This window comes from Quercus suber, unplaced genomic scaffold, assembly GCF_002906115.3.
Source record: "Quercus suber isolate HL8 unplaced genomic scaffold, Cork oak 2.0 scaffold_551, whole genome shotgun sequence".
In the NCBI taxonomy this organism is placed as follows: domain Eukaryota; kingdom Viridiplantae; phylum Streptophyta; class Magnoliopsida; order Fagales; family Fagaceae; genus Quercus; species Quercus suber.
In genome coordinates this window covers 130,180-155,062 of record NW_027069999.1, presented here as the reverse complement: position 1 = coordinate 155,062, position 24,883 = coordinate 130,180, and the positions used below count along the sequence as shown (strand labels likewise).

The following is a 24,883-nucleotide window of genomic DNA, read 5'->3' as shown; positions in this document are numbered from 1 at the left end:
ATAATTATCTCATGCATCTCATATATGCATCGCTCAGATGGGAGAGGCTTGGGTCCAGTGAGTCATGTGCATTGAACCCAATAGAATGCTGCCATATGGCAATTTCTGAACACATGGCAGCATCCTATCGAGTCCAGTGCACAGGATTCTAGACCCAAGCCAGACAACATCCGAATATATGTATCATCCCCCTCAGCGTGCTCCCCACAGCCATGGGATCCACACACTGAGAGGCAGGATGCATATATCCAACTCATGATATAGCTTTATCCTTTCATAGTATAACTGAGTGAGATCCACATGATATGAGAGAGAAAATATATATATCAGATACATAAAATAACTTTTCATCCAATACGATAGGGTGTCATTTCTTTATTTTGATGTGAGATGTCTGAATTGTTATGCAACTCTTGCATCACTGAACTCCACATCACATCAACAAATTTCTGAATTATTCAATTGAGGAGCAAGTCTGGCTACTTAATTTGACAAAGAGATATATTCTCATCTTGTACACGTACGAATCTCTGAATGATTAACCTTGGTAAAAATGAAAAAATGTCCCTCTAGAGAAATTGAATATATCTCCCAAGCCGTTTGGTAATGTTGTTCTAGTAATGTTGTTTGTATTTTTTGGAAATACGTGAAGGTGAAAAAGTGTGTAGAAATACGTATAACGTTGTTTAAAAACTAAAAACATGTGTTTAAACTCCTATACCAAACGGCCCCTTAAATCTCCCTGGATGAAAACTACAATTGCAATCATTTAAAGCAGTCTGCTCCACAGCTTAAGCAGGCTGTGAACTAGAATCCTATATCTAGTAAATGATATTGACCTAACCCACCACAACCATCTTTCATTTGCCAGCTTTATCTGCAACCTAAACATAACTTCAAAGCATTTAAACACATACCAATACTCCACAAGCTTCTGTATCAATCATAGCAGCATTAACAAATAAAGTACAAGTCGAGATATAAACCTACACCTAATGCATAACTTCCAACTTCTGCCAACAAAAATTGACCGATATCCACCATTTCTATAAGTCCGCAAAATGACTCCATCACAAAATGACTCCATCACAATAAAAGATGGTAATTAAAGGATGTCTACACAATACACCTTGTGCCTCCATCTAAAACGTTTAGCTCATGCCCAGACCACTTCTATAGGTGATTCTGACAAATAAATTCTAATCAATAAAAACTTATCTACTACACCAAGATAAAACCTCTGTTTCATGAGAATCATCATTAAACCATAATGATCTTCCCAGGGGCCAAAATAGTAGCTGCAGATAATTGATTTCATGTATGGTATTAAAACATCAAGATACCAAGGGCAGACCTTCTGAAGAAAGATAAGGAAAACAGAGGAACAGAGATCTGAGGAACTTGGATGGCATAAGATTGTTGACTCTACTTAAAGCAATACAAAGTAAATATCTTCTCCCGTTCAACAACTGACAACAAGTTTTCGAGTTCAAAATCATCAACATAAGAGAACCAAAAGAACCATTAAATGATAGACTTCCAGCTTAACATTAAGGACTATCATCCTAGAGAGAAGCAGATTACAATCGCTAGATCACATGTCCATGCAAGGGAAATCATTTTATATATCTCATCATCAGCTTCATAAATTTCATTCTCTGTGAGAACAAGGAATGAGGAAAGAGAGAAAAAACTTCAAATTAGCTTAATCATTTAGCAATTTTCTTGCTTTGGCACTGGATATTTCCACATGCTGTCTCACACTTATTAAAAATAACCAGAACTACTACAACAAAATCAACAGGGCAATATATACCAGAAAATTGCACTTGATTAAAAAAGGCATAGAGTGCAACAAGAAAAACACTAACAAAATAACCTAATCATACTACCCCAAGAGTCAAAGAGCAAATACACTAAAGGCTCAAAATGGTTTAGATTGCATCTTACATTGCCATGGCTGTGAAATTTCCCCTACATTCTCCAACACACACTCACGCACACAAATACAAGCAAAAAGCTCCATTTAAAAAGCTCATGAAAACCCCTTCCCAAGCTTCTGAATTGCGCAATACATCTTCCTTCTTGACCCGACCGCATTTATCCCCATATCCTTGAGATCCTCTAGTGTCAACATTGGCAAAACCTCATCATCCACCTCATGAATTTCGAACACCGGTGCATACCTACTTAAGCCTAACCCATTAAGCCAAATCCTCACCCCATCTTCTCCACACTTCCCTCTTCTCCCACCTCCACCATTCTCATTCCTATCACCACTATCCGATGGCCCGGACAACTCCACCCCATCAATGTTCTCCCTAACTCCTCCTCCTCTAAAGGGTCTCCTATAAACCAATTCCCTCTCATTTCCATCCACACCCAAATTCTCAAGGGAATGAATTGGGCTTTGCTCTTTCAATGGACTTTCCGAGTTTTCCACATCGAATTCTCGATACCCATCATCAATATCTTCACCCCCACTGTATTTCTCATCACCTTCAACACCAGCTCCTCCATTACCAGTACCACCACTACCACCACCACCACCACCACCAACACCAACAATACCAACAATACCACATTCATCAGCCCTGGAAACCCAATTGGATCGAACCCTTTTCGCAGAAAGACCTCGCCTTTTGGAATCTTTAACCTTCCAGCTCCCAATCGCAACAGAATCCAAGTTCCCCTCACGCTCATCCACATCTAAATTATCATGAAATTCACCACCACCACCACTAGAAGAGCTTAAATGCAATAAAGTTCGAGTCTTTGAAGCTTTACCTGAGATGGGGTTGTTGGAATTAGAGTTGGAATTCGAGTTCGAGTTTGTGGGGTCCTTCATAGTGAGCTTCCAGTGCTTGCTGTTGCTGTTGCTGTTGTTGATGTTGTTGCTGTTGTTGATGTTGCTGTTGTTGTGGGTGTGATTGTGTGTGGTGCGGCGCACGTGGGAATCGTAGGGTTGGTCTCCACCGATGTCGCCTAATCGGACGCTGGGTCTGCGCTGGCGCTTGGATCCAACGGTGGTGGTGGTGGTGGTGGTGGTGGTATCGGAGGAAGCGAGGACCAGCGGGGTGTTGGGTCCTCCGACGACGCCGTTTAGCTGGTTCTCTGGTGGGTGTGTTTCGGGCATTTGGAGAGATAAAAACTCTATCTTTAATTTGAAGAAAGAGAAAAGACAGAGATAGAGAGAGAGAAAGAGAGATAGATATCTGATTTTGATCCCCACCACCACTCTCTCAACAAGTTTCTTTCTCTAGGGTTTGTGTGTGTGTGTGTGTGTGTGTTTACTATGTAGTAGTATTATTTTATAGTACTAATTTATAAATGTGTTTGTTTGTGCTTTTGTATATGCAGAGAGAGAGAGAGAGAGAGAGGGCTTCTTTCTTTCTTGGGTTGTGTTTCTTCCAGAGAAAGAGAGAGAGACTTGAGTGATTGAGAGAGAGTATTATAAATGAAAGGTTTAGGAAGCACTGAATAGGTGGAGAGAGAGAGAGAGAGAGAGAGAGTACTGTTTTGAGTGAAGCACTTTTGAGTACTATTCCTGTTTCAATTGGGACTTGGGTCTCCTCCCATCTCTTTCGTTCATTTTTTATTTTTATTTAAAGAAAGAGGATCTAATAACCTTCGGATCCTTCGAACTAGGGCCTCACTTTGCTTCCAGTTAAAACATGTCTGTGTGTGTGTGTGTGTACTTGCACTGGTTAAGCAGTAGACTCGAGTTTTACTAGTTTTTAACATTTTTCAATGCGGTGATGTCCATTAAATTCCTACTTAATGGGTATACTTTAATATAACGAAAATTTTAAAAGAATTTAATATTTGATTGACCTACCTAATCAGAGTCAGAATTCTTGTGTTAGTTTTTCTTAATACTAATCAAATCAAAGTTAATTTGATGCATTAAATACATAATTTGATGACTAATATCAACTAACATAAACTAAACCATTTAGCAGTTATATATCTCACAAATATATAGTGTCAAGTGCAATAAAATATTAGTACATTTAACATCTATATGATAAATATTAAGTAAGCAAAGTAATATATGGTTTATAAATACCAATAGAAGAACACATACATATGAACAATTTTACAAAAGCAATTATCAATACTTACAATAAGAATAATCCAATTTTGACTTCAAAACACGCCTATAGAAGTTTCCAAGTTATCATTAGTTTCAGTTTTGTTAAGGATAAGTTTATATAAAACTCCCCTATAACTTCTACTATATATAGGATTATCATGCCATTGTGTCAAAGAAGATATACCTTATCCAACTCAAAAGATTATCATGCCATTGTGTCAAAGAATAAATACTTTCTCCAACACAAAAGAAACAAGTCGACAAAGCATGTCATTGTGCCAAAGAAGATATACTTTATCCAACTCAAAAGATTATCATGCCATTGTGTCAAAGAATAAATACTTTCTCCAATACAAAAGAAGCAAGTCAGCAAGACATTTATACTTACTTACCAACTTAAATTTAAAAAGTTCCTGGTTACATTTCCTATTTCTTTGCATAGAATCTACTTGATCATGTTTACAGACGGAACAAGAAATTGAGGTTTCATATTGAAGTTCCAGTTTCGTTTTACATATAAAAAACAAGTTGATATAAGTAAAGAGTACACACTACCCTTTAACAAACTCTCCAGCTGAAAGTCAATCCAGGCAGGGAAGCGTAGTTCAAATCCAAGTTCAAATTGGTTAGATTGGGGTTGGAAATTTCCATTCGAAGTAGGTCGAATCAGGATAAAAAGTCATACAAACCCACCTTGATCCATGTACACCATTACATAAGAAATTGAGGAAGAAGTTCACTCATGGTAGCTCTCTTTAGCCCTGATTATAGTAGAGTCTATATAATGGTGAAAATCAATAACTAGAGTGTCCAAATTAATGCATAAACTATGGATTAATATGCACTCTTCAAGCAATTCTAACTTCATTTCCGCTCAGATCCTATTAAAATCGAGCCATTGGCATCCTTAACCAAACTAACATAATGTCTTAGGAGTTCAATCTCAGAACATTAAACCCAACTATACCACATGAGAATATTATAACCCTTTGTTACTGTCCACTTAACCTTAATAATATATTATAACTTTATTTTAAAAAGGAGTTTGAGATATAATTCATAAACTCTCATATACTCATCGACTTCATGCACTAGTTTATTTTAAATGTATCGTATAATTTTTAGCTTAGGGGAGAGAGGGAGAGAGAAGTGAATGACTTCCTTGTGAGTCACAAGCTAAGGAAAGAATAGATGATGAATGGGAAATTCAGGTGGATTCATTTCAGTTACACCATGATCATTTGGGATCTTTATTCTTTACATCATAATGAGTTTGGCTGTCTTATTCTTTCATACAGGAGGGGATTATAGAGAGTTCAGGCTCAGGTTCTTTGATGTGCAGTTGTATCTTGTATCTTCACCAGTCAACCTAATAACCAAAAAAAGAAATTGGTTCGCAAGTCAACAAACAATTACTAGTATATCACGAGGTTTAGTATTAGCAGCTGGACAAGGTTTTCGTCTAGTACTCCAATTTATTGAATGTGATACTGAGACTAGTATATAGTCAATTTTGGACACATACCATATTGAATCTGATACTGAGACTAGTATATAGTCAATTTTGGACACATACCGTGCCCGTGTCGCATCTAATTCATTGAAACGCAGGATGCAAACAAACCAATAGCAAACCAGGAGGTTAGGTATTTGAGCCATTATGTGCAAAAATTTTGGATAATAGTTAAAATAAGAAACCAGTGATAAGGACCAGGGAAAAAAGAGTAAAAGTTCCTTTTTTTTCCCCCTGTTTTGGAACTAATTAAGTACAAAGAGCATAAACAATCCATAAAATTGCAGCACGATGGACTGCAAGAAATTGTTGACAGAGGATATTTAGTACCAAAAATAAAATGTAAACTAGATTAGCCAAAAAAAATATGTAAACGAATACAAGTGGCACTCTTTACTTTTCTTTCTTTCTTCTTGGAAACTAAATATAACTGTTACAAAATTTCTCACCATCTTATAAACATGATTTTCGCTGGAAAGTGATGCATTTAGAAGAAAAACTAAAGTATTCTTCACCTCCAATTGCCATCTGACCATGGGGAATATCAAACTTTGATAAAAGGCCACATGAAAAATCTTCGGCACCCTTAAAAAAGTATTTACCATGGGTTGGCAGTTACTAGCTGCTTCCAGAATAATCCAATTCAGATCTGCTGGCAGCATTTTCTTCATCCAATTTTTAACTTGGAAAATAAATTCAAAAAGCATTCAGCTAGCCTCATATGATTCAACTGGCGGGCACTGTGCAAAGTACCCCATCTCCTAGACTGTGCTCCAAAGGGTACATGGTTGTGCCCTTCACATATTTTTGATGGTCACTAGCCACCTTTCTAAGGTTTGACAATGCTACAGGCTCTCTCTCAACTTGCTTCTTAGTAATTGAACATGCAGCTAATGGGTCACTAGACCCTGCTCCAACCCTCCTGCAGGCAATCATAAACAAAGAGGATAAAAATACCATTCACCAAACATGCAAGACAATAGTTTTCAACTAATACTGAAGTGGTCTCCAAGATATTGAAAATTGATCTACTCATAATAAAATAAAGAACTAGAGTACTCCTGGACTGAGCTTTTGGATTATGCTTAATAAGCCTTATCCACCCCTCTCCCTTTTTTCAAGATACTTAGAAAAAAGATAATGCACTAAAGGACTCAATTAACAGTTTATGATAAAGATATGGAAGTAGGAATGTCACAACCAAAATTTGACTTTGAATAATATGTTAAGATTGACAGAACCATAGGTTTGAGCTATAAAGAGGAGGCAAGGAAAGGGAGATCTTCCATCAGTCAGTAATTACCCATGAAATGGATCTTTAAATATAAAAAATAAAAACAAAAATAAATCCTTCTTTCTTATATTGATTATTAATATAAGAATCAGCTCATTCACTGGAGCATTAATAATCTCAGATCGGGTTGGGATCATTGACTGTTGTTAGTGTTCTCTACTTGATGAGACCATTTCAAACAAAAAATATCTCCATACACAAACATGCCATAATTACTTAACCATGCCATTTCTGCAAGGTTGTCCGACTGATAATCGGATATATATTCCACTCATCAAATTGAGGGCCATAGCTAGCAAAAACAGGACCAAGAATGGCAAAGGAAATTATGAGAGCAAATAGAAGAAGAAGAATTCATTAATGATTAAACATCAAGCCAAACAATTTTACCTGCCTATTCTAAATTAATATGTTTTCAAAACCAGAAAAATAAAATAAAGCTTACTCACTTCAATAATTTCTCTGATGCAATTCTAGCCTCTCTAATTGTGCCACGGCTTGGTACCCATTTTACAACACGGTTTGGATCAGCCCGCATTGGAGAATGGATTTTGATAAGCTTAACAAGCAGAAGTAAAATGTATCAAACAATGCTTAATGATAGAAAATAAAAACCTATGAGAAGAATTCACTCACGTAAGGAAGAATGATGGAAATGTTTATACAAGTTGCAATATGAAAAGTTTATGATATGATAATCTAATTCTAGATAATTAACAATTTCCATGATTTATATTTTAGTATTGAATTACAACATTTTCCCAGCATAGTGCCTTATAAATTAGGAAAACAATAGGGGTGGAAGAGGGGGGGGTGGGGGGGGGGGGGGGTGATGTTCATACACCACATAAATGGAAGAAATAAACCTCTATCAGTGCTCCATGACCTTGTAATTTGAGTTTGCAACATCAAGCCCCCCATAATAGGGATTGAGCATTGGTAGTCTTTCCTCTCTCAAAAGGAAGGAAAGCTTATCCCAAAACCATCTTCATGAGGTTAAGATTAATAAAACTATAGTATCAGCATATTAAGAAAAGAAAAGTTGTTGACTTACTCCCAAACACTCCATCATTTGATAGTATGCTCTACCATGCAAGGGAGTATGACCTTGTCGAGATTCGGAGAAATATCTAGTCCTGAAAGAGTATTTATAAGGCTCTCTGATCAGGTAAACATAATCAGATTACATAAAAGTACTTTATTTGGAACTACTGACTGCTGGAAAATATATAAATAAAATCTATACCATTCTTTATAACCGGGATCCACAGTGAAACCATACATATCTACTGATTCACAAATAGAGAGAGCAAATTCAAGAGCCTTGAGCCCAGTTCCTTTTGCCGCCGAACCAAAGGATCCACCTAGCATAAGATATACAGGATTTTTAATTGGAACTTCCTGCATAACAACCATCCCCAGGAAAAAGAAAAAAAAAAATCAGTAAGATAATTATCCCCAAAAGCAAGTAATTTGCCATAGTCTAATCAAGCAAATGCCTGAGTGGCCATCTATTTAAGAGGGAATTCAAATGAGCCAAGACAAGTAACTGGGAGAAGAAATTTCAAAAATTGGTTTAGATTCAGCAATAGAACTTTTCTTTCTTTCTCTTTTGCTCTGGCTCAAACCCAGAAATTAAAAGCATGGACCTATAATAAAGCTATATATGCATGAACATAGATATCTATTAGGACATTGTTAAGGAAATCAATTTACAAATTAATACATTTTAAAATCACAAGAATAATTAGTTAGTTAATTAAATTTGCACTTGGATGATTTTTGGCAACAAGTAAATGCTAGGGGAGAAGATCGGACTTATGCAAAATATTAAAGAAGACCAAATTCATTTGTTGATGGGACAAGCAAAACTAAAACAAGATACCAACCCGTATCATTTTGTTCATAATGTCATGAATTGTTGTTTTTACGATCAAGACCTCCTTCCTTCTTTCTGCAAAACCCGCATCTTTAGTTTACTTCTAGTAACATGTCACAGGCTTCACAAGTTAAAAAAAAAAAAAAAATTACGGTGCTCATACCATCTAACTCCACAACTTTATCAAGAGCTTTAGCAGATCCCCTATTAAGAAGACGGAATGTGCTTTTCTTGCCCACATAGTCTGAATAGTTCTGCAATAAATCAAATGATAGGAGACTAAGGAGAGGGAGAACATTTATTAAATAAAGCAAAGAACAGAATTTCTAACATCAACATTGCAGCAGCTTAACCTGAATTGGAGCACCATTTTCTCTGATAACAACATCATAACCATCTATCTCCCTTCCAAACTTCGTTTTCAGAAGATCTCCTGAGTTACCAATAACAGCACATCGGCCAAACTGCCGTGGAAGATATGGTGGCGTTTCAGGAAGTACCAGTGAAAGTTTCTCCATGCATAGAGTTTTATTCTTACAGTGGTTGCTGCAAAAGACAAATGAACTACATCAGCTAGCACATGGCTGTGAATTTCCCAGCACCTTTAAGAACCCAATTTCATATTAAACTAAAAACCAAAAATCTAAACAAAGTCCAAGCCTCTTGAGAACTTTCTAGAAAAGTTTTTCTTCTGTATTATTTTTGACTTGTCAGGACTTATACTTCATAAGATGAGTTGATAATTTCCTTTCTACATTTTCTTCTCATCTTTGATTCAATATATTGAATAAGATAACTAGTACCGGTCACTAGTACAACTACTTACAGAAGTACTCCCTTATTGATCCTGCGCCATGCATAATCCTCCCATCCATTTGGTAAAGCATCAATGAACTCCTTGGTGAGTATTGTAGAACTATTGCGCACCTGAGTAATCAACTCACTATATAACAAATCAACTGTAAAGCATACAAGGAAATCCTAACAAAGAAATTAAGTATAAAAGGATCACAACGAATCTGACAATAAACAAGACAGTGAGAAAACAAATTTAACATTATTGCACTATGGTGTCAGCTAAAAAAAATATTCACTAATGTCAACATGTCTTTGTCTCCTTCAAAATTAATGTATGCAGTTAAATAGTAAAGGAAGGCAGAACAGCCTGCTCACCTGTTCCCATGTAGCCACAGCTTCACAGAGATTAAAATCAAAGGATAGGCCTTCTAGTTCACCAGTTTTAGGATCTTTCTGTTCACATATAAAAATTTCCAAGGAAGTAAGTCAGAGTATAATAGCAGCATGAAACTAATCAAATCACATTTCCCCATATCATAATTGATACATTTTCAAGAATCACAATAACACAAGCCTCAAATATTGCGAAAATCAAAGAGAAACCTACCCATTTGGGGATGGTGTCGCCGGGGAATTTTATTGTGACTTTGCAATAATCTTCACCACTCAAAGCTTGTAAACCTAATCCATTTGCACTCTGCACCAAAAAAAAAAAAAAATCAAGTTCAGCAAGTACATGAAAATTCATAAAAACCATAACTTTCCCTACACGCAACTAGTGTATCTCACATAGACATCGTAACTAAAAACCCAACTCAAATTTCATTGATAAATAACCACTTGTTCCAAAAACTTATGCTGTTAGGAAATAGCGAACTTAATCACCTAACCATTATTCAATCACTCCCCCTCGCCTCGCGTGCGGACCAAGACTCTTTAATAAGTAGAGACAAGCTTCAAACTCAAGATAACCCGTTTTAGGAAATGGTGAATTTTATCATTTAACCATTATTCTAACATTCACAAATACCCGAATCAACCATTAAGGTTTCAAGCTACTGCAATTCTCACAATGTGGTCACAGTTAATCCAATCTAACCATACTACTAAACAATTTCAGTTCAGTTCAGTTCAGTTCAATCCAATCCAATCCAATAAAAAAAAAAAGTTGAATTCAAATTAAGAAAAGGAACTCACCACACACTTGTGGAAATGGGTCTGCAAAGCTTTCAAGGCTTGGAAATCTTCTTCATCCAAAGGCTGAATCTTGTCTACACAGAGCACAATTACGTTCCCATTAAACACGACAAATATACAAATACACAAGTATAAAATAAATATACGTACAGAGATTGGAGACGCCGGTGATGTAGATGAGGATGGCGGTGAGTCCAGAAGCTAAAGCAAGTAACAACCCAAGCCGCAAAAGTCTCATCTTTTGCTATTAGATATTCGATGTACAAGTTCAATTTGGGGAAAAATTAAGAGCAAAAAAAAAAAAAACCTAATTTCATTTTTTTCTTTTTCTTTTCTTTTTTTTTTTGCAGTTTTGTTTGTGAAGCAATGGATCTGAGACTAGACTGGAAAGCCAGGCGAGCGAGAGAGAGGAGAAGGAAGAGGGAGCAATCTAGTGCTTCGCGCGGGTGTAAAGCTCCTTTTACCACGCTGACGAAATTGGTCATGAGAGAATGACGTGGGGCCTTTTTTGGCCTTTGGATTGCTGGTCTGCCAAGTGTCCTTCATCTATATTAAAACAGGAGAAAACATGAGATTTTGAAACGGGAGGGGAGCCGGACTCATTAGTCATAGTTTTGTTTTTGTTTTTTTTTTTTTTTTGAGAAAATCAAAATGAGTCCTAGTTTTATTAACTTAGTTTTCTATGATTTTTTTTTAACCATAATTGATAATCCATCCACTAAGAAAAAAGATAACATTTGTCATGTCTTTTTGTAAATACATCTTTCTTTCTTTTTTTAATTCTTCCCTAATGCAAGACTCTTTGTTCTTACCTTTTTTCTTTTTTTTCTTTTTTTAAATTTGTTCTTCATAAGAACTCTTACTTTTTATTATTATTATTATTTTTTTTTAATGAAGTCTTCCAGTTTATCCAAAAAAAAAAAAAAAACAAACAAACAAACAAACAAGAACTCTTACTCTCCCTCAAAATCGGCATATTTTCTTCCTAGCACAGGTTTCCTATTTTAGAGTGAGACCCTAAATTGAGAAGAAAAACCCAAAAATACTCACATTATCATGCTCCTACTGGTTCTCCAAAGTCCAAACCAATATATATATTTTTTGTATCTTGGTAACTAAAATAAAGAAAATGAGTTTTTTCAAAAGTGAGAAATTAAAAATAATATTTAAATGAAATGTGATTTGGATTAAGGAATTTAATGTGAATGTTTTGAAAAGTGGTTAGCTAAAATATGAAAAGTAAGTTCTTATTTTAAAACAAGAAGAAAATTCTAGGGAATTTGATGTGAATGTTGAGCCTTATAATATTGGTAGCAGTTATCTAAAATAGGGTAAGGGGGAATGTGGGTAACCAAAATCAAAAAAAACACCTAAAAAGCTACCTGCATCAACTTACTCATTTCCCTCCCAAGATGAATTTTAGCTGCAGTTGCACTCTATCTTTAAGGAGCGCAGCTTATTCCCTAAACATTTGTTTATTATTTTTGTGTCTTTTTTTTTTTTTGATAGAATTATTTTTGTGTCTTGATAACTATGATAAAGTAAATTAAGTGTTTTGAAAAGTGAGAAGAATAATAAAAAATAAATGAAGAAATAATATTTAAATTAAACAAGATTTAGAATAAGGAACCTAATATGGGTGAAAAGAAAAGATGATTAGCTAAAAGAGAAAAAATAGGTTCTTATCCTACAATATTGATAAAATTTAGAGAAACTACTATCAATGATCTTAGTAAGAGAGCAAAGGAAGAAACCCAAAAAAAAAAAAAAAAAAAAAAAAACCTCTCTCCACAACAAACAAACTTGCTACCTGTTCCCCAATTTAGGATTTTGCTAAAGTTGCTCTCTATCTTTAGGAAGAACTGTGAATTCATTCTCATAAACAAAAACACTCTCTTAACCACTCTCAACTTCCCTCCATTTCTCACCAACGATGCTTGGTTTTTGTTGGTGGTGGTCTCTCTGCATTTGCATTTCCTCCTCTAGTGATCTCATTTTTGTTCTCTCTTTCCATGAAGGTATGAGTTTTTTGAGCAAAATGCAACACTTATCAAATATCCCTCAATTTTTTCCAATAAATTTCCGGTCTATCTAGGGCTTTCTTCTAACAAAAGTCACCTGTAATCCAAACTTGTTTTGTTTTATTAATAAATTGATTGTGTTTTGGAACCTTGCATTTTGATTGTGTTTTGTTGATACATAAAGAGTGGTAGGTGTAAATTGAACCTCCACAGCAAAAAATTATTACCAAACAAACACTTGTTTGGTTTTGTAGCTTATCTTTCAGCTTGTTTTTGCTATATTGCATATGTCATATTTGTTGGTTTAATAAAATTTAGCTAAATCTTGTGTTGGTGTTTGGAGTTTTGTTGTATATCAAGTTTTTATTTAATGAGAGTCTATTAGTCATCAAAAAATATAATCATGCTTTGCTCTAGGGGTGTGCACAAAACTGACAAACCAAAAAAACCAGCCGAACCATTGCCAAATTTTCGGTTCGAGTTTGGTTTTGAATTTTTAAAACCGAAAATATTCGGTTCGGTTTTCAGTGGCAGGTTTGAATATACCGAACCGGCCGAAACAGAACCGAATCACAATAATATATTTTATATTAAATATATAATATATAATATTTGGGCCTCAGGCCTCCTATACATATTTAGGCCTGCCATGCATATTTGGCCTTTTCATTTTTTTTAAAAACCATTTGGGCCTTTCTTTTTTTCTTTTATATGATTTGGCCTTTTCTTGTTTTTTATAGGAATCAATGAATTATAGGAATAAGATGATCCGGCCCTTTCCCCTTTTCCATGTTTTCATTTTATTTTTAGAATAAGTAAGTATAATTAAACTAATTACTAATTAGATATCTAATTAACCTAATTAAACTTAATCTAATTTAACTATAAAAACAAAAGTTAAAAGCCCTACCCACCGCCTATACATTTTACTTTCACTCTCACAGCCTCCACTCTTCAACCCTCCACTCTCATCGCCCCACATGCTGCCTTCACACATCAACCTTCCTACGCCGGCCTCCACACGCTAGTCTCCACACGCCGGCCTCCCTATGCTGACCTAATCTTTTCATTCTCACGGTGACCCTCTCTCTCTCTCTCTCTCTCTCTCTCTCTCTCTCTCTCTCTCTCTCTCTCTCTCTCTCTCTCTCTCTCTCTCTCCATAATTTCTCTTTTTTTTTTTTTTTGGGCTTGTTTAATATTGAATCAATGCTATTTTTTTCAATTTTTATGTGCAAATAAAGTTAGGGTTTTGAAAAAACCCGTGTGCTTGGTTGCTTGTGTTGGTTGGTTTCTTTATTAAAGATTAGATGAGAAGCCATTGGAGATCAGAAGAAGTGCTACCACTCTTTTTGCTTGGATTTAAGTTTGCTGGGTTTATATTTTGAGTTTGTTCTTTGTTTCTTTTCTTTGAATCAATTTCTTTATTTTTTTTCTTTGTTTGCTTTCTTAGAAAATAAATGATAAGGAAATCGAAAAAACCCACCGAAACCGATTAATTTCTAATTACTTCGGTCGGTTTTGGTCGAGAACTTCACAAATCAAAAATTTTGGTTTCGGTTGGCCAACACTTAGAAAACCGACCGAAACCGAACCGATTACACCCCTACTTTGCTCTGCATAAATGCATGCCTTTGCAGGTAGTTTGTTTGTTTGCTTGTTTTTTTTTTTTTTTTTTTAATTAAAGTGATGGACTCACAAAGATGAGGCCTCTTCTTCAATACCCTTTTAGAGGATCAGGAATAAGGTTTAGACAATGATTTTTTTTAGACACTCCAAATATGGACGTGGATTCCCATCAATCTCCATCCCCTCTTGAAATGAGATAGTCTCCACCACCCATTGAAAATAAAGTACTAAGAAATCTCAACGATGACAGAATTTCAGCGTAGAAGAAGACAATTTGCTAGTGTTAGCATGGTTCAATATTAGTTTAGATGTAGTGTTTGCAAATGGCAAAAAACATAAGACATTATGGCATCGAATTTGGTTGTACTTCCATGACAACAAGCAATTTGAATCTAACCGCTCAGAAAACTCTTTACGCCATCGGTGGTCAGTTATTAAACAACATACTAGTAAGTTTTGTGGATGCTTGGCACAAGTTGAAACACTGAATTCATGTGGTAAAACTGAGCAAGACAAGGTATATCTAGTCAACATCTAGTATATGTTGTACATCAATATACTGATGCTTTTAAGATAATTATTATTTTTAAATTGTTAATTTTGTAGATTAGTTATGCAAAACTAATGTATAAAAACAACAACAAGACCTCATTTCAATTTGAACATTGCTAGAATATTTTGAGGTATGAAGCTAAATGGTTGGAGCACAAAGATAATGTGAAGGGAAGAAAGCAAACAACCTCAACAACATCATCTCTTACAGTGAAGACAATGATGAATTAAGTTCTTTTGTAGAATTGGAAAGAACATTCGGTAGGAAGGCCCAAAATGAACTGTTGAAGAAAAGAAAAAGACAAGATGATATGGCCCCAAGTCTTTCCACCAAATTGGATGAAATAAAGGGAAAAAAGTGGCAAATGTATGAAGAGAAAAAGGCAAGAGAGCGCATTATAATGGAAGAGAAACACAAAGAAGCGGAAGAACGACAAGAGGCAATGCATATTGCATTGGAAGAACGGCGAGAGTTGATTCGTTTTAAGATAGAAAAGAATGAAATAGAAAAGGCAAAAGTGGAAAATGAAATCATGATGAAGGATTTAATCACCTTAGATCCAAAGTAACAAGAATTTATTCGTCTATGCCGTTTGAAATCTTGGAAAGTCATAGGTCTAGAGGCTCATCATAACTAGCATGTTGTTAGCAACAATATCTAATCATATAGTTTTGTATTTTGCAAATAAACTAGTACATGTTGAATATTGTTCTTAACTACTATAATGTTTGTATTGTGCAAGAATTCTATCATATGTTGAATGCTGTTATGTGTAGTGTAACTTTTGTCTCTTGCAATGATTCTAAAATATGTTGAATAAAGACAATGGTTAAGCTAGAGTTTTGGTTCTCGGTTAGTCGAGGGAGATTAAGATAAAATATTGAAGACAAAATTTATTGCAATTTTATATATTAATATTAGAAGAAAAAAAACCTACTTATTTTCTTTTAAAAAATAAAATATAAAATATAATTTTTTGTAAAGTTGTGATTTACAACTATGTTTTATGTTGGCTTTATTCCATGACAAAAAGTGTTGTAATTGCTTTAATTTTATTCCTTGTATTTTGTGAGATTTTATTGTATTAGGTTTAGTATTAAGTTAGTGAAGACTCAAGCTTAATTGAAGATCAGTGCATTTCGTGACTAGCTTGCGAGAAATTCGTGAGAAGGGTTCCCGCGAAAAGGGCATGTAAGAAGCACATGACCGGAAGCTGAAGAGTCGTGTCAAACTGTCAATTTCATGGATAGACCTTCTCAGAGATATCCGCAAAACATTCTGCCTGGAAGTTTTTCAAAAGTGGCTTTCTTACCCTTCACCCATACTATATATACCTTTATTACTCACAAATGTCAAAAGGGCTATTTAAAGAGAAAAACCCTAATAGAGGTTTCTACAATACACCCACCTATTAGAGAGAGCTACCCATTCTTAGAGAGAGCTACCCATTCTTAGAGAGAAATTTTTGTAGTCTCTTCTCATTCCCTCTTCTATTGTTATACCTATTGAGAGGAGATTTCTACCCAAACACTACCCACACACAATCAAAGTGTTGAGAGTGTTTTTAGTGCTACTAGGAAGCATTGGAAGATGCCAAGGATGGCGGATGCAACATGGAACTTGTTGCGGGATTCAGAGAGCTAAACAAGAGACGGTTCCAAGAAGCCTTGATGGAGTAGGAGCTTGGAGGGCTTAGGTACATCGGGTAGATTAGGCTTGGAGGGTCTTTTGTTAATCCATGTATCCCAACTAATTATCTAGTGAATCGATTACCGCTTGGAGGGCGGCGGAGAGGTTTTTCGCCTAGTTCTTCGGTTTCCTCTTCGATAACACATCGACGTATTATCTTGTCTTTGCATTCTTCTTCCCTACTCTTTTACCTTTCATTTTATTGCTATGTTTTAATGATTATGGGTTAGAGTAGCTTGTTTGTTTATCCGCTCGCATTTACTCTATTCTGCACTTAGTATTAAGTTAGAGTAAAATCCATCGAGCTGTAACTTTAATTTGGGGGTTTAAATAGCTCTTGTGTTTTCACACATTTTCGAACTTTCAGTTTTTTTGAGAAGGATATAAAGCATAATGTAAATGTGAGTTGTAACTTGTTTTTTAATGCTTTGTTTCATTTTATTTTTTCAAGCCAAGTATTAGAGCTAGTAATCATTGTTATAATTAAGCTACTTCATAATGTAGCTTAATAATTTACGTTAAATATAAGTATATATTTCAAACAAGTAAATGTCATTTACTAGATCTTTGTTTTAACCCACCAAATTTATCATTGACTAGATCTTTGCGCGTGTATATATATAAATTTATATAATTAGTAATTAGGAATTATAGAGGGTTTGTTACATGTTATAATAAATTTTTATTATAAAATTAGTAATTCAAGAAAAAAAAAAGTAAAATTAGTAATTCAAAATTAGTAATTGTCTATTAAACCAATCAAATGTGATTGGTTTAATAGACAATTAGTGTATTATTATGATTGGTTTAATAGACAATTAGTGTATTATTTATGTATGGATAGGTGCAGACATAGTTGTGTGTTTCAATAATTAATACAGTATCACTAGGTTGAGTTTTGTCATTTAGTTTAAAATATTTTTATAAAAATAATAACAAATAGTTAATGATAACCGAATAAAAAAAAATAAAAAAAAAAAAAAAAACCTTAACATATAAAATGGCCACACCTACCCCCATTGATGTAAAGAATGACAACTAATAATGAACTATTATGTAACAATTTCAAAATATAAAAACTCATAAAAGAAAATTATAAAAATTCATGTATTTACATGTGTTTTGTTTGATTTTTATTTTTTTATTTTTTTATTTTTTATGTGTGTGTTGTTAACTCGATATATTCAAATTATTTTCTTATAAAATTTTGCTTAACTTAAGTTTCTTAACTACCCACTAAAAGAAATTCTTAGTGCTAATGATACATATGTTGATTGTGGTACCCACACATTCTAAATGATACATAAGATAATTTTGACAATTTTCACAGGTACACCCCTCTTGGCAACAGAAAATTAGAGATTCAAGGCTTTAATCACGTTTTGATGGATATTTTTGTGGGGTTCTAAAAGTATTGATGGACTGGCTTTTTACACTCCAAGTCCAAGAAGTTGTTTTGTGAGTAAAGGGCCATGGCCCATAAAGATAATTACAACCAAACCAAGCCATGTGCAAGCGAGACAGCTATGGGCCAGACTTGAATTCATGAATAAGTGGCAATGAATTCTTGTTTACCTACACGTTTTTGAGTATTTTGTTCTCCAAGAAACTTGGTTTTGTACTTTCCCGGGCAATGTTTTTTTAGGAAAAATTATGATTACAACCAAACACCACGTGATGCTGCTACCCAAGTTTAGGTTCAAAGCAGACAATTATTCAGGTAATGGCCCTTGGTCCCTTAACTGTTGGATTGTGCACTAGCTAGGAGTATCTTGTAGGGCATTTATCAGCCTTCTCAGTTTTTTCATTTTCTGATTAATTAGTTTAGTGACAAAATGATTAAGTTTGCTTATATTGCAATAGGATTCAATTCAAAGGCTATCAGAAACATTATTAATTAAATAAATAAATAAAACCCATCACTGAATCCCACCTAAACACACAAAAAAAAAAAGAATTATTTTGATAATAAAGAACAAATATTGAATGGATATTATAGGTGCAAATCTGATCATATCTATCAAAACTATGAAAAAGAATTGAAGAAATTATCTTGACTCTTCAGTACTTGTGCATAGCCAAGTCGACAAACTTGACAACTTGCATGCAATAATGCCTAAAAGAAGAAGAAGAATAAGAAGAAGTTAATATATATGTAAATTGTTGCGTTGAGGACAATTAGTCAATGTCATTTGTCCTTGGCTTCTGAGTTCACAAGCATAAAACTCTAAAGACTTTTTAAAATTCATTTTGATACTTATCTGGTTGTGGTGGCAAAGGTGGGTTTCATGGGGGCAGATGTGGGTTTCATTTGTGTGGATTTTTTGCTTTGATTTTTTTTTTTTTGTGGGTTTCTATGCATGGTGGTGGTGGGGTGGGTTGTTTGAATTGAAGAAATTATCTTGACTCTTCAGTACTTGTGCATAGCCAAGTCGACAAACTTGACAACTTGCATGCAATAATGCCTAAAAGAAGAAGAAGAATAAGAAGAAGTTAATATATATGTAAATTGTTGCGTTGAGGACAATTAGTCAATGTCATTTGTCCTTGGCTTCTGAGTTCACAAGCATAAAACTCTAAAGACTTTTTAAAATTCATTTTGATACTTATCTGGTTGTGGTGGCAAAGGTGGGTTTCATGGGGGCAGATGTGGGTTTCATTTGTGTGGATTTTTTGCTTTGATTTTTTTTTTTTTGTGGGTTTCTATGCATGGTGGTGGTGGGGTGGGTTGTTGCCGTGGTGGTATATCTGATGGGTTTTTTCAAGGTGGTGGGATTCTTGTGGCAAAGGTGGTGGTGATGGCTGGTTGAGAGAGAAACAGTGAGGAAAACATAAACAAAAGGATGAGCGTGAGATTTGATTATATTATTTTATTGAGTAGTATATATACTATTTTAATGAGTTGAATAGGAAAATAAAAATTAGAATGCTGGGTGTATTGTAAAATGGTATTGTATAATTGATAAAGTAGGCTTTTGAGATGATAAAATATAATAAGATAGAAATTCCAGATGTGAATGCTCTTAGAAAATATAGATCACCATTTTATTTATGATTTCTATTATATATTTATATGCTCAGTTTGAAAACTATTATTTGAGACTAAGCCAAATGTCAAGAATGAACTGATAGGACAATTGCTGTAGAGTAATTGTTATAGCAAGCTCAGTGTAGCACCAAGTAGTACAACAGCAGTATCAACTCAATAACAACATGTAGTTAATGTGCAATTAGTGGCATATGGTTGATTGTAATCCACACATACTTATTTCAATTAGCTCACATGTGTATTTGGATTAGGACAGGTGCTAGTATGAATTCTCTTCTAAGTCTCTAAATTCTCTCATTCTCCCTCTTAATCTCTGAGGGCTCGGTTCCCTCTAAAGAACCACTATAGTTTCCATTACCTAAACAGCAAACCACCTTTTAAGGAACGTCTTAACAACCAACTTTAAAAAAAAAACTATGATATTCTCTTGAGGGATTGTAGTTGGTTAGGGACTATGGAAAAAAAATGTGATAATCAAGGTGCCGATGACATTTAAATTTTGTTGGACTTACAATTTATGGTGAAAAAAATAAGATGATGAGAGAATTGTCTTCCATTAAAAATCTGACTAAATTTATGAAGATGTATCATTGTTAAGCAATCAAGAAATAGCTTTTAGAATTTAGAGAGAAACCAAGCCACTGTAGCTTATTCATAGCAATGTATGTGGACCAAAACCATCATTGCTTTGTACAAATAACTATTTTCTTCTCTTCATTGATGATTTTAGTCAAAAAGATGATTTTTTTTTTCTAAAATAGAATTATGAGGATTTTAAAATTATTTAAAAAGTTTAAACTGTTGTAGATAGGTATAGTAGTTATGAAATTAAGACCTTGTGATTCGATAGAAGGGCAAATTTAGATAAAATGAATTTAAAGAATTTTATGAAACAAATAGTATTGGTCATCTTTAAAAGTCCTTAGAATGGTAAATCAAAATGGCATAGCTGAAAGAATGATTTGATAAATTCTTAAAATGATCGAGAGCTATGATCCAAGATTAGAGTGGACAAAAGAATGAAAGATACAGTTTCGACTTACATGTGTTTAGGAGCTTAACATGGTGTTATCGTCATTATTTGTAAGTGTTGAAAAATCCATTCCAAAATGCACTTTATATGTATTTTGAGTCTAAGTTTTCAGCGTCCAAAGTGTATTGTATATCCATGTTGAAGAATGAAGAAAATTGTTCAAGAAATTACTTGAGAATGCTAAATTTTGCATCTCTACTGCACTTAGAAGAGACAGGCATATTGAGAAGTTGTTACAACTTTGTGTGCCTAAGGTCTTGTACTCAGCTACTACCATTTTTATTGGAGCATGTTAGTGTGAAGAACTTTGCACAAATCAACTGCACCAATCAAGGATTGTTGTAAGATTCAACCACACATTGGTAGATTCATGTACATCATAATTAGCATGTTGTTAGGGACAATATTTAATCATATAGTTTTGTATTTTGCAAATAAACTAGTACATGAATATTGTTCTTAACTACTATAATGTTTGCATTGTGCAAGAATTCTATCACATGTTGAATGTTGTTATGGGTATTGTAACTTTTGTCTCTTGCAATGATTCTAACATATGTTGAATAAAGACAATGGTTGAGCTAGAGTTTTGGTTCTCGGGTAGTTGAGGGAGATTAAGATAAAATATTGAAGACAAAATTAATTCCAATTTTATTTATTAATATTAGAAAGCAAACCTACTTATTTTCTTTTAAAAAATAACATATAAAACATAATGTTTTTTTGAGAAGGATATAAAACATAATGTAAATGTGAGTTGTAACTTGTAACTTGTTTTTTAATGCTTTGTTTCATTTTATTTATTTATTTATTTTTGATGAGATTCTATTTTTTTTTTCAAGCCAAGTATTAGAGCTAGTAATCATTGTTATAATTAAGCTACTTCATAATGTAGCTTAATAATTTAAGTTAAATATAAGTATATATTTCAAACAAGTAAATGTCATTGACTAGATCTTTGTCTTAACCCACCAAATTTATCATTGACTAGATCTCTTTGCGCGTGTATAAATATATATAAATTTATATAATTTAGTAATTAGGAATTATAGAGAGTTTGTTACATGTGTGAATTCTTATTATGTTATAATAAATTTTTATTATAAAATTAGTAATTCAAGAAAAAAAAAAAGTAAAATTAGTAATTGTCTATTAAACTAATTAAATGTGATTGGTTTAATAGACAATTAGTGTATTATCTATGTATGGATAGGTGTAGACATAGTTGTGTGTTTCAATAATTAATACAGTATCACTAGATTGAGTTTTGTCATTTAGTTTAAAATATTTTTATAAAAATAATAACAAATAGTTAATAATAACCGAATTTAAAAAAAAAAATGTTATACAAATTTAACAAATAAACTGATCAAAAAAAAAAAAAAAAACCCTTAACAAATAAAATGGCCACACCTTCCAACATTGATAATAAAGAATGACAACTAATAATGAACTATTATATAACAATTTCAAAATATAAAAACTCATAAAAAAAAATTATAAAAATTCATGTATTAGTGTGTGTTTGTTTTGATTTTTTTTTTTTTGTGTGTGTTGTTAACTCGATATATTCAAATTATTTTCTTATAAAATTTTGTTTAACTTAAGTTTCTTAATGACCCACTAAAAAAAATTCTTAGTGCCAATGATACAATATTGATGGTGGTACCAACACATTCTAAACGATACATAAGATAATTTGGCAATTTTCACAAGACACCTATCTTGGCAAGAAATTATTATTTACACCAGGATACTACTAACATGTCCTCCTAACCAATGAGATATACCATCAAAGCAAATGTATGTGTGAGTTCCTAATAGCACAAAGAATAAAAAATAAAAATTATCAGATGATGTCATATTTGCATAAATAAAGCATCTTATTAATTGGAGTTAGAGAGGAACACCGTACCTAATAATTTCTCCCTCTTGGCAACAGAAAAATTAGAGATTCAGGGCTTTAATCACGTTTTGATGGATATTTTTGTGGGGGGTTCTAAAAGTATTGATGGACTGGCCTTTTACTCTCGAAGTCCAAGAGGTTGTTTTGTGAGTAAAGGCCTTGCCATAAAGATCATTGCAACCAAACCAAGCCATGTGCAAGCGAGACAACTATGGGCCAGACTTGAGTTCATGAATAAGTGGCAATGAATTCTTTTTTACCTATACGTTTTTGAGTAGTTCTCCAAGAAACTTGGTTTTGTACTTTTTCGGGCAATGTTTTTTCTGGAAAATTATGATTACAACCAAGACACCACGTGATGCTGCTACCCAAATTTAGGTTCAAGCAGACAATTATTCAGGTAATGGCCCTTGGTCCCTTAACTGTTGGATTGCGCACTAGCTAGGAGTACGTTGTAGGGCATTTACAGCCTTCTCAGTTTTTTCATTTTCCAATTAGTTTAGTGACAAAATGTAAGTTGCTTATATTGCAATAGGATTCAATTCAAAGGCTATCAGGAACATTATAATAAATAAACAAATAAAACCCATCACTGAATCCCACCTATCAAAAAGAAAAGAAAAAAAAAAGAATTAGTTTGATAATAAAGAATAAATATCGAATGGATATTATAGTACAAATCTGATCATATCTATCAAAACTTTAAAAAGAATTGAAGAAATTATCTTGACTCTTCAGCAGTTGTGCATAGCCAAGTCGACAAACTTGACAACTTGCATGCAATAATGTCTTAAAAAGAAGAAGAAGAAGATAATATGTAAATTGTTGTACTTGAGGACAATTAGTCAATGTCATTTGTCCTTGGCTTCTGAGTTCACAAGCATAAAATTCTAATGACTTTCTAAAATTCATTTTGATAATTATATTGACACGACAATTGGAAAAGAAAAAAAAAAATCAACCCACAACTAGATGTTTGGATCAATGATTAGAGCTCAAAAATGAAAAAAAAAAAAAAAAAAAAAAAGTTAGTGTACTGAAAGTTGAAGCAGCTCCTCTTTTCCTTTTACTATTTCTCCTTTTTGTTTCGAATACACTTTTCAAATGAGAGAGAAGGAGGCTAGGAGCCTACTGGTGGCAAAATCTGACACGACCGCGAACCCGACACGACTAACCCGTTTATAAATAGATCATGGGTTGAGGTTAAACGAGTTAGGGTCATATTCAGATTAACAAAGCTAACACATTTAATAAATGGGTCATGTTTGTATTCAACATGCGAACTCATCTGACCCGTTTGACCTATTTAGCTTATGAAATTATTAGTTATTTTGATATTATTGCTTAATTAATGGTTGTTTTTATATGTTTATTACTATTTTTATAGTTGTAATTGTATTTTAATTTTAGATATATGAGAATTGATAAAAATTATATAGGTTTGGTATGACCTATTAATCAAATAGATTATTAAATGAGTCATTTGTATTAATCTTTAGATGACTTGTTAATTAAACGAGTTAAACGTGTCGGGTTGGATCGACCTGTTTAATAAACAGGTCGTGTTCGGGTTGAGGATTCCTGACACGTTTACTAAACAAGTCAAGTTCGGGTCAACGCATATAACCGAATACTCATGGCTCGACACGACACAAACCCAACCCGCTAATACGAATTGCCACCCTACCTAGGAATACACTTTTCAAAGGAGAGGAGAGGAAAAAAAAAATCAATTTAAATTTTTTTACTACATCGATCTAAGTTTAAGGCATTTACTATTTACATCATATTGACATATTATACAAATTTCTAAACATTTTATAGTAAAATTGTTCTTCTATAGCACTTTTCATAACTATATAGTCGGAAGAAAGGTTCTCAAAGTTGGGATCCTACACATATAGGATTGTGTGGATCATAAGATCCTATATATATATATATATTTATTTATTTATTTTTTTGGGGGAGAAAAAATGCAAAAGATACATTAATAGTGATGTTATATGTTGAATAATCACATAAATTATGAATATATCCATAAAAGAAACAAAGATTTACATCAATATGATGCAATTTGTATACCATACATCACTTTATCTATGCTAATGAAATGAATATACTTAAGTTTTAACCTAACGTATTCAAAATCACTACAAAAAACTGGGCCTATAGTGGCGTTTTTGAAACGCCACTACAGGTCCAAAAAACGCCACTATAGGCCCATTTGAG

General features: G+C 33.6%; 2 protein-coding genes across 3 annotated transcripts; both read right to left on the bottom strand.

The window, feature by feature from the left end:
• Positions 1–1,813: 1,813 nt before the first annotated feature.
• LOC112019745 (uncharacterized) lies at positions 1,814–3,566 on the bottom strand. The gene is made up of 2 exons (XM_024052263.2): positions 2,788–3,566; positions 1,814–2,709 (listed from the first exon to the last, which is right to left on the bottom strand). Exons 1-2 carry the CDS (start codon positions 3,134–3,136, stop codon positions 2,036–2,038), a joined length of 1,023 nt encoding a protein of 340 aa, XP_023908031.1. The 5' UTR covers positions 3,137–3,566; the 3' UTR covers positions 1,814–2,035.
• A 2,231-nt stretch (positions 3,567–5,797) lies between these two features.
• LOC112019735 (sialyltransferase-like protein 2) lies at positions 5,798–11,196 on the bottom strand. 2 transcript variants are annotated; one of them, XM_065764322.1, is made up of 12 exons: positions 10,928–11,196; positions 10,778–10,851; positions 10,188–10,277; positions 9,956–10,033; positions 9,609–9,709; positions 9,136–9,328; positions 8,946–9,036; positions 8,793–8,872; positions 8,150–8,304; positions 7,958–8,039; positions 7,353–7,462; positions 5,798–6,531 (listed from the first exon to the last, which is right to left on the bottom strand). In XM_065764322.1, the coding sequence occupies exons 1-12, from the start codon at positions 11,013–11,015 to the stop codon at positions 6,336–6,338; spliced, it is 1,338 nt and encodes a 445-aa protein (XP_065620394.1). In that variant the 5' UTR covers positions 11,016–11,196; the 3' UTR covers positions 5,798–6,335. The 2 variants fall into 2 exon arrangements, with proteins under 2 accessions (XP_065620394.1, XP_023908019.2); XM_024052251.2 differs by having other exon boundaries at positions 8,793–8,857; positions 10,928–11,195.
• Positions 11,197–24,883: the final 13,687 nt, after the last annotated feature.

Bases quoted from the DNA above. Each gene is read 5' to 3' on its own strand.
- LOC112019745 (XM_024052263.2), bottom strand. From the start codon at position 3,136: ATGCCCGAAACACACCCACCAGAGAACCAGCTAAACGGCGTCGTCGGA. The intron at 2,710-2,787 runs GTAAAGCTTCAA...ATGATAATTTAG, and splicing joins TTCCAACAACCCCATCTCAG to ATGTGGATGAGCGTGAGGGG.
- LOC112019735 (XM_065764322.1), bottom strand. From the start codon at position 11,015: ATGAGACTTTTGCGGCTTGGGTTGTTACTTGCTTTAGCTTCTGGACTC. The intron at 8,040-8,149 runs GTATAGATTTTA...ATACTCTTTCAG, and splicing joins GATCCCGGTTATAAAGAATG to GACTAGATATTTCTCCGAAT. The intron at 7,463-7,957 runs GTAAGTCAACAA...CTGCTTGTTAAG, and splicing joins AAATGATGGAGTGTTTGGGA to CTTATCAAAATCCATTCTCC.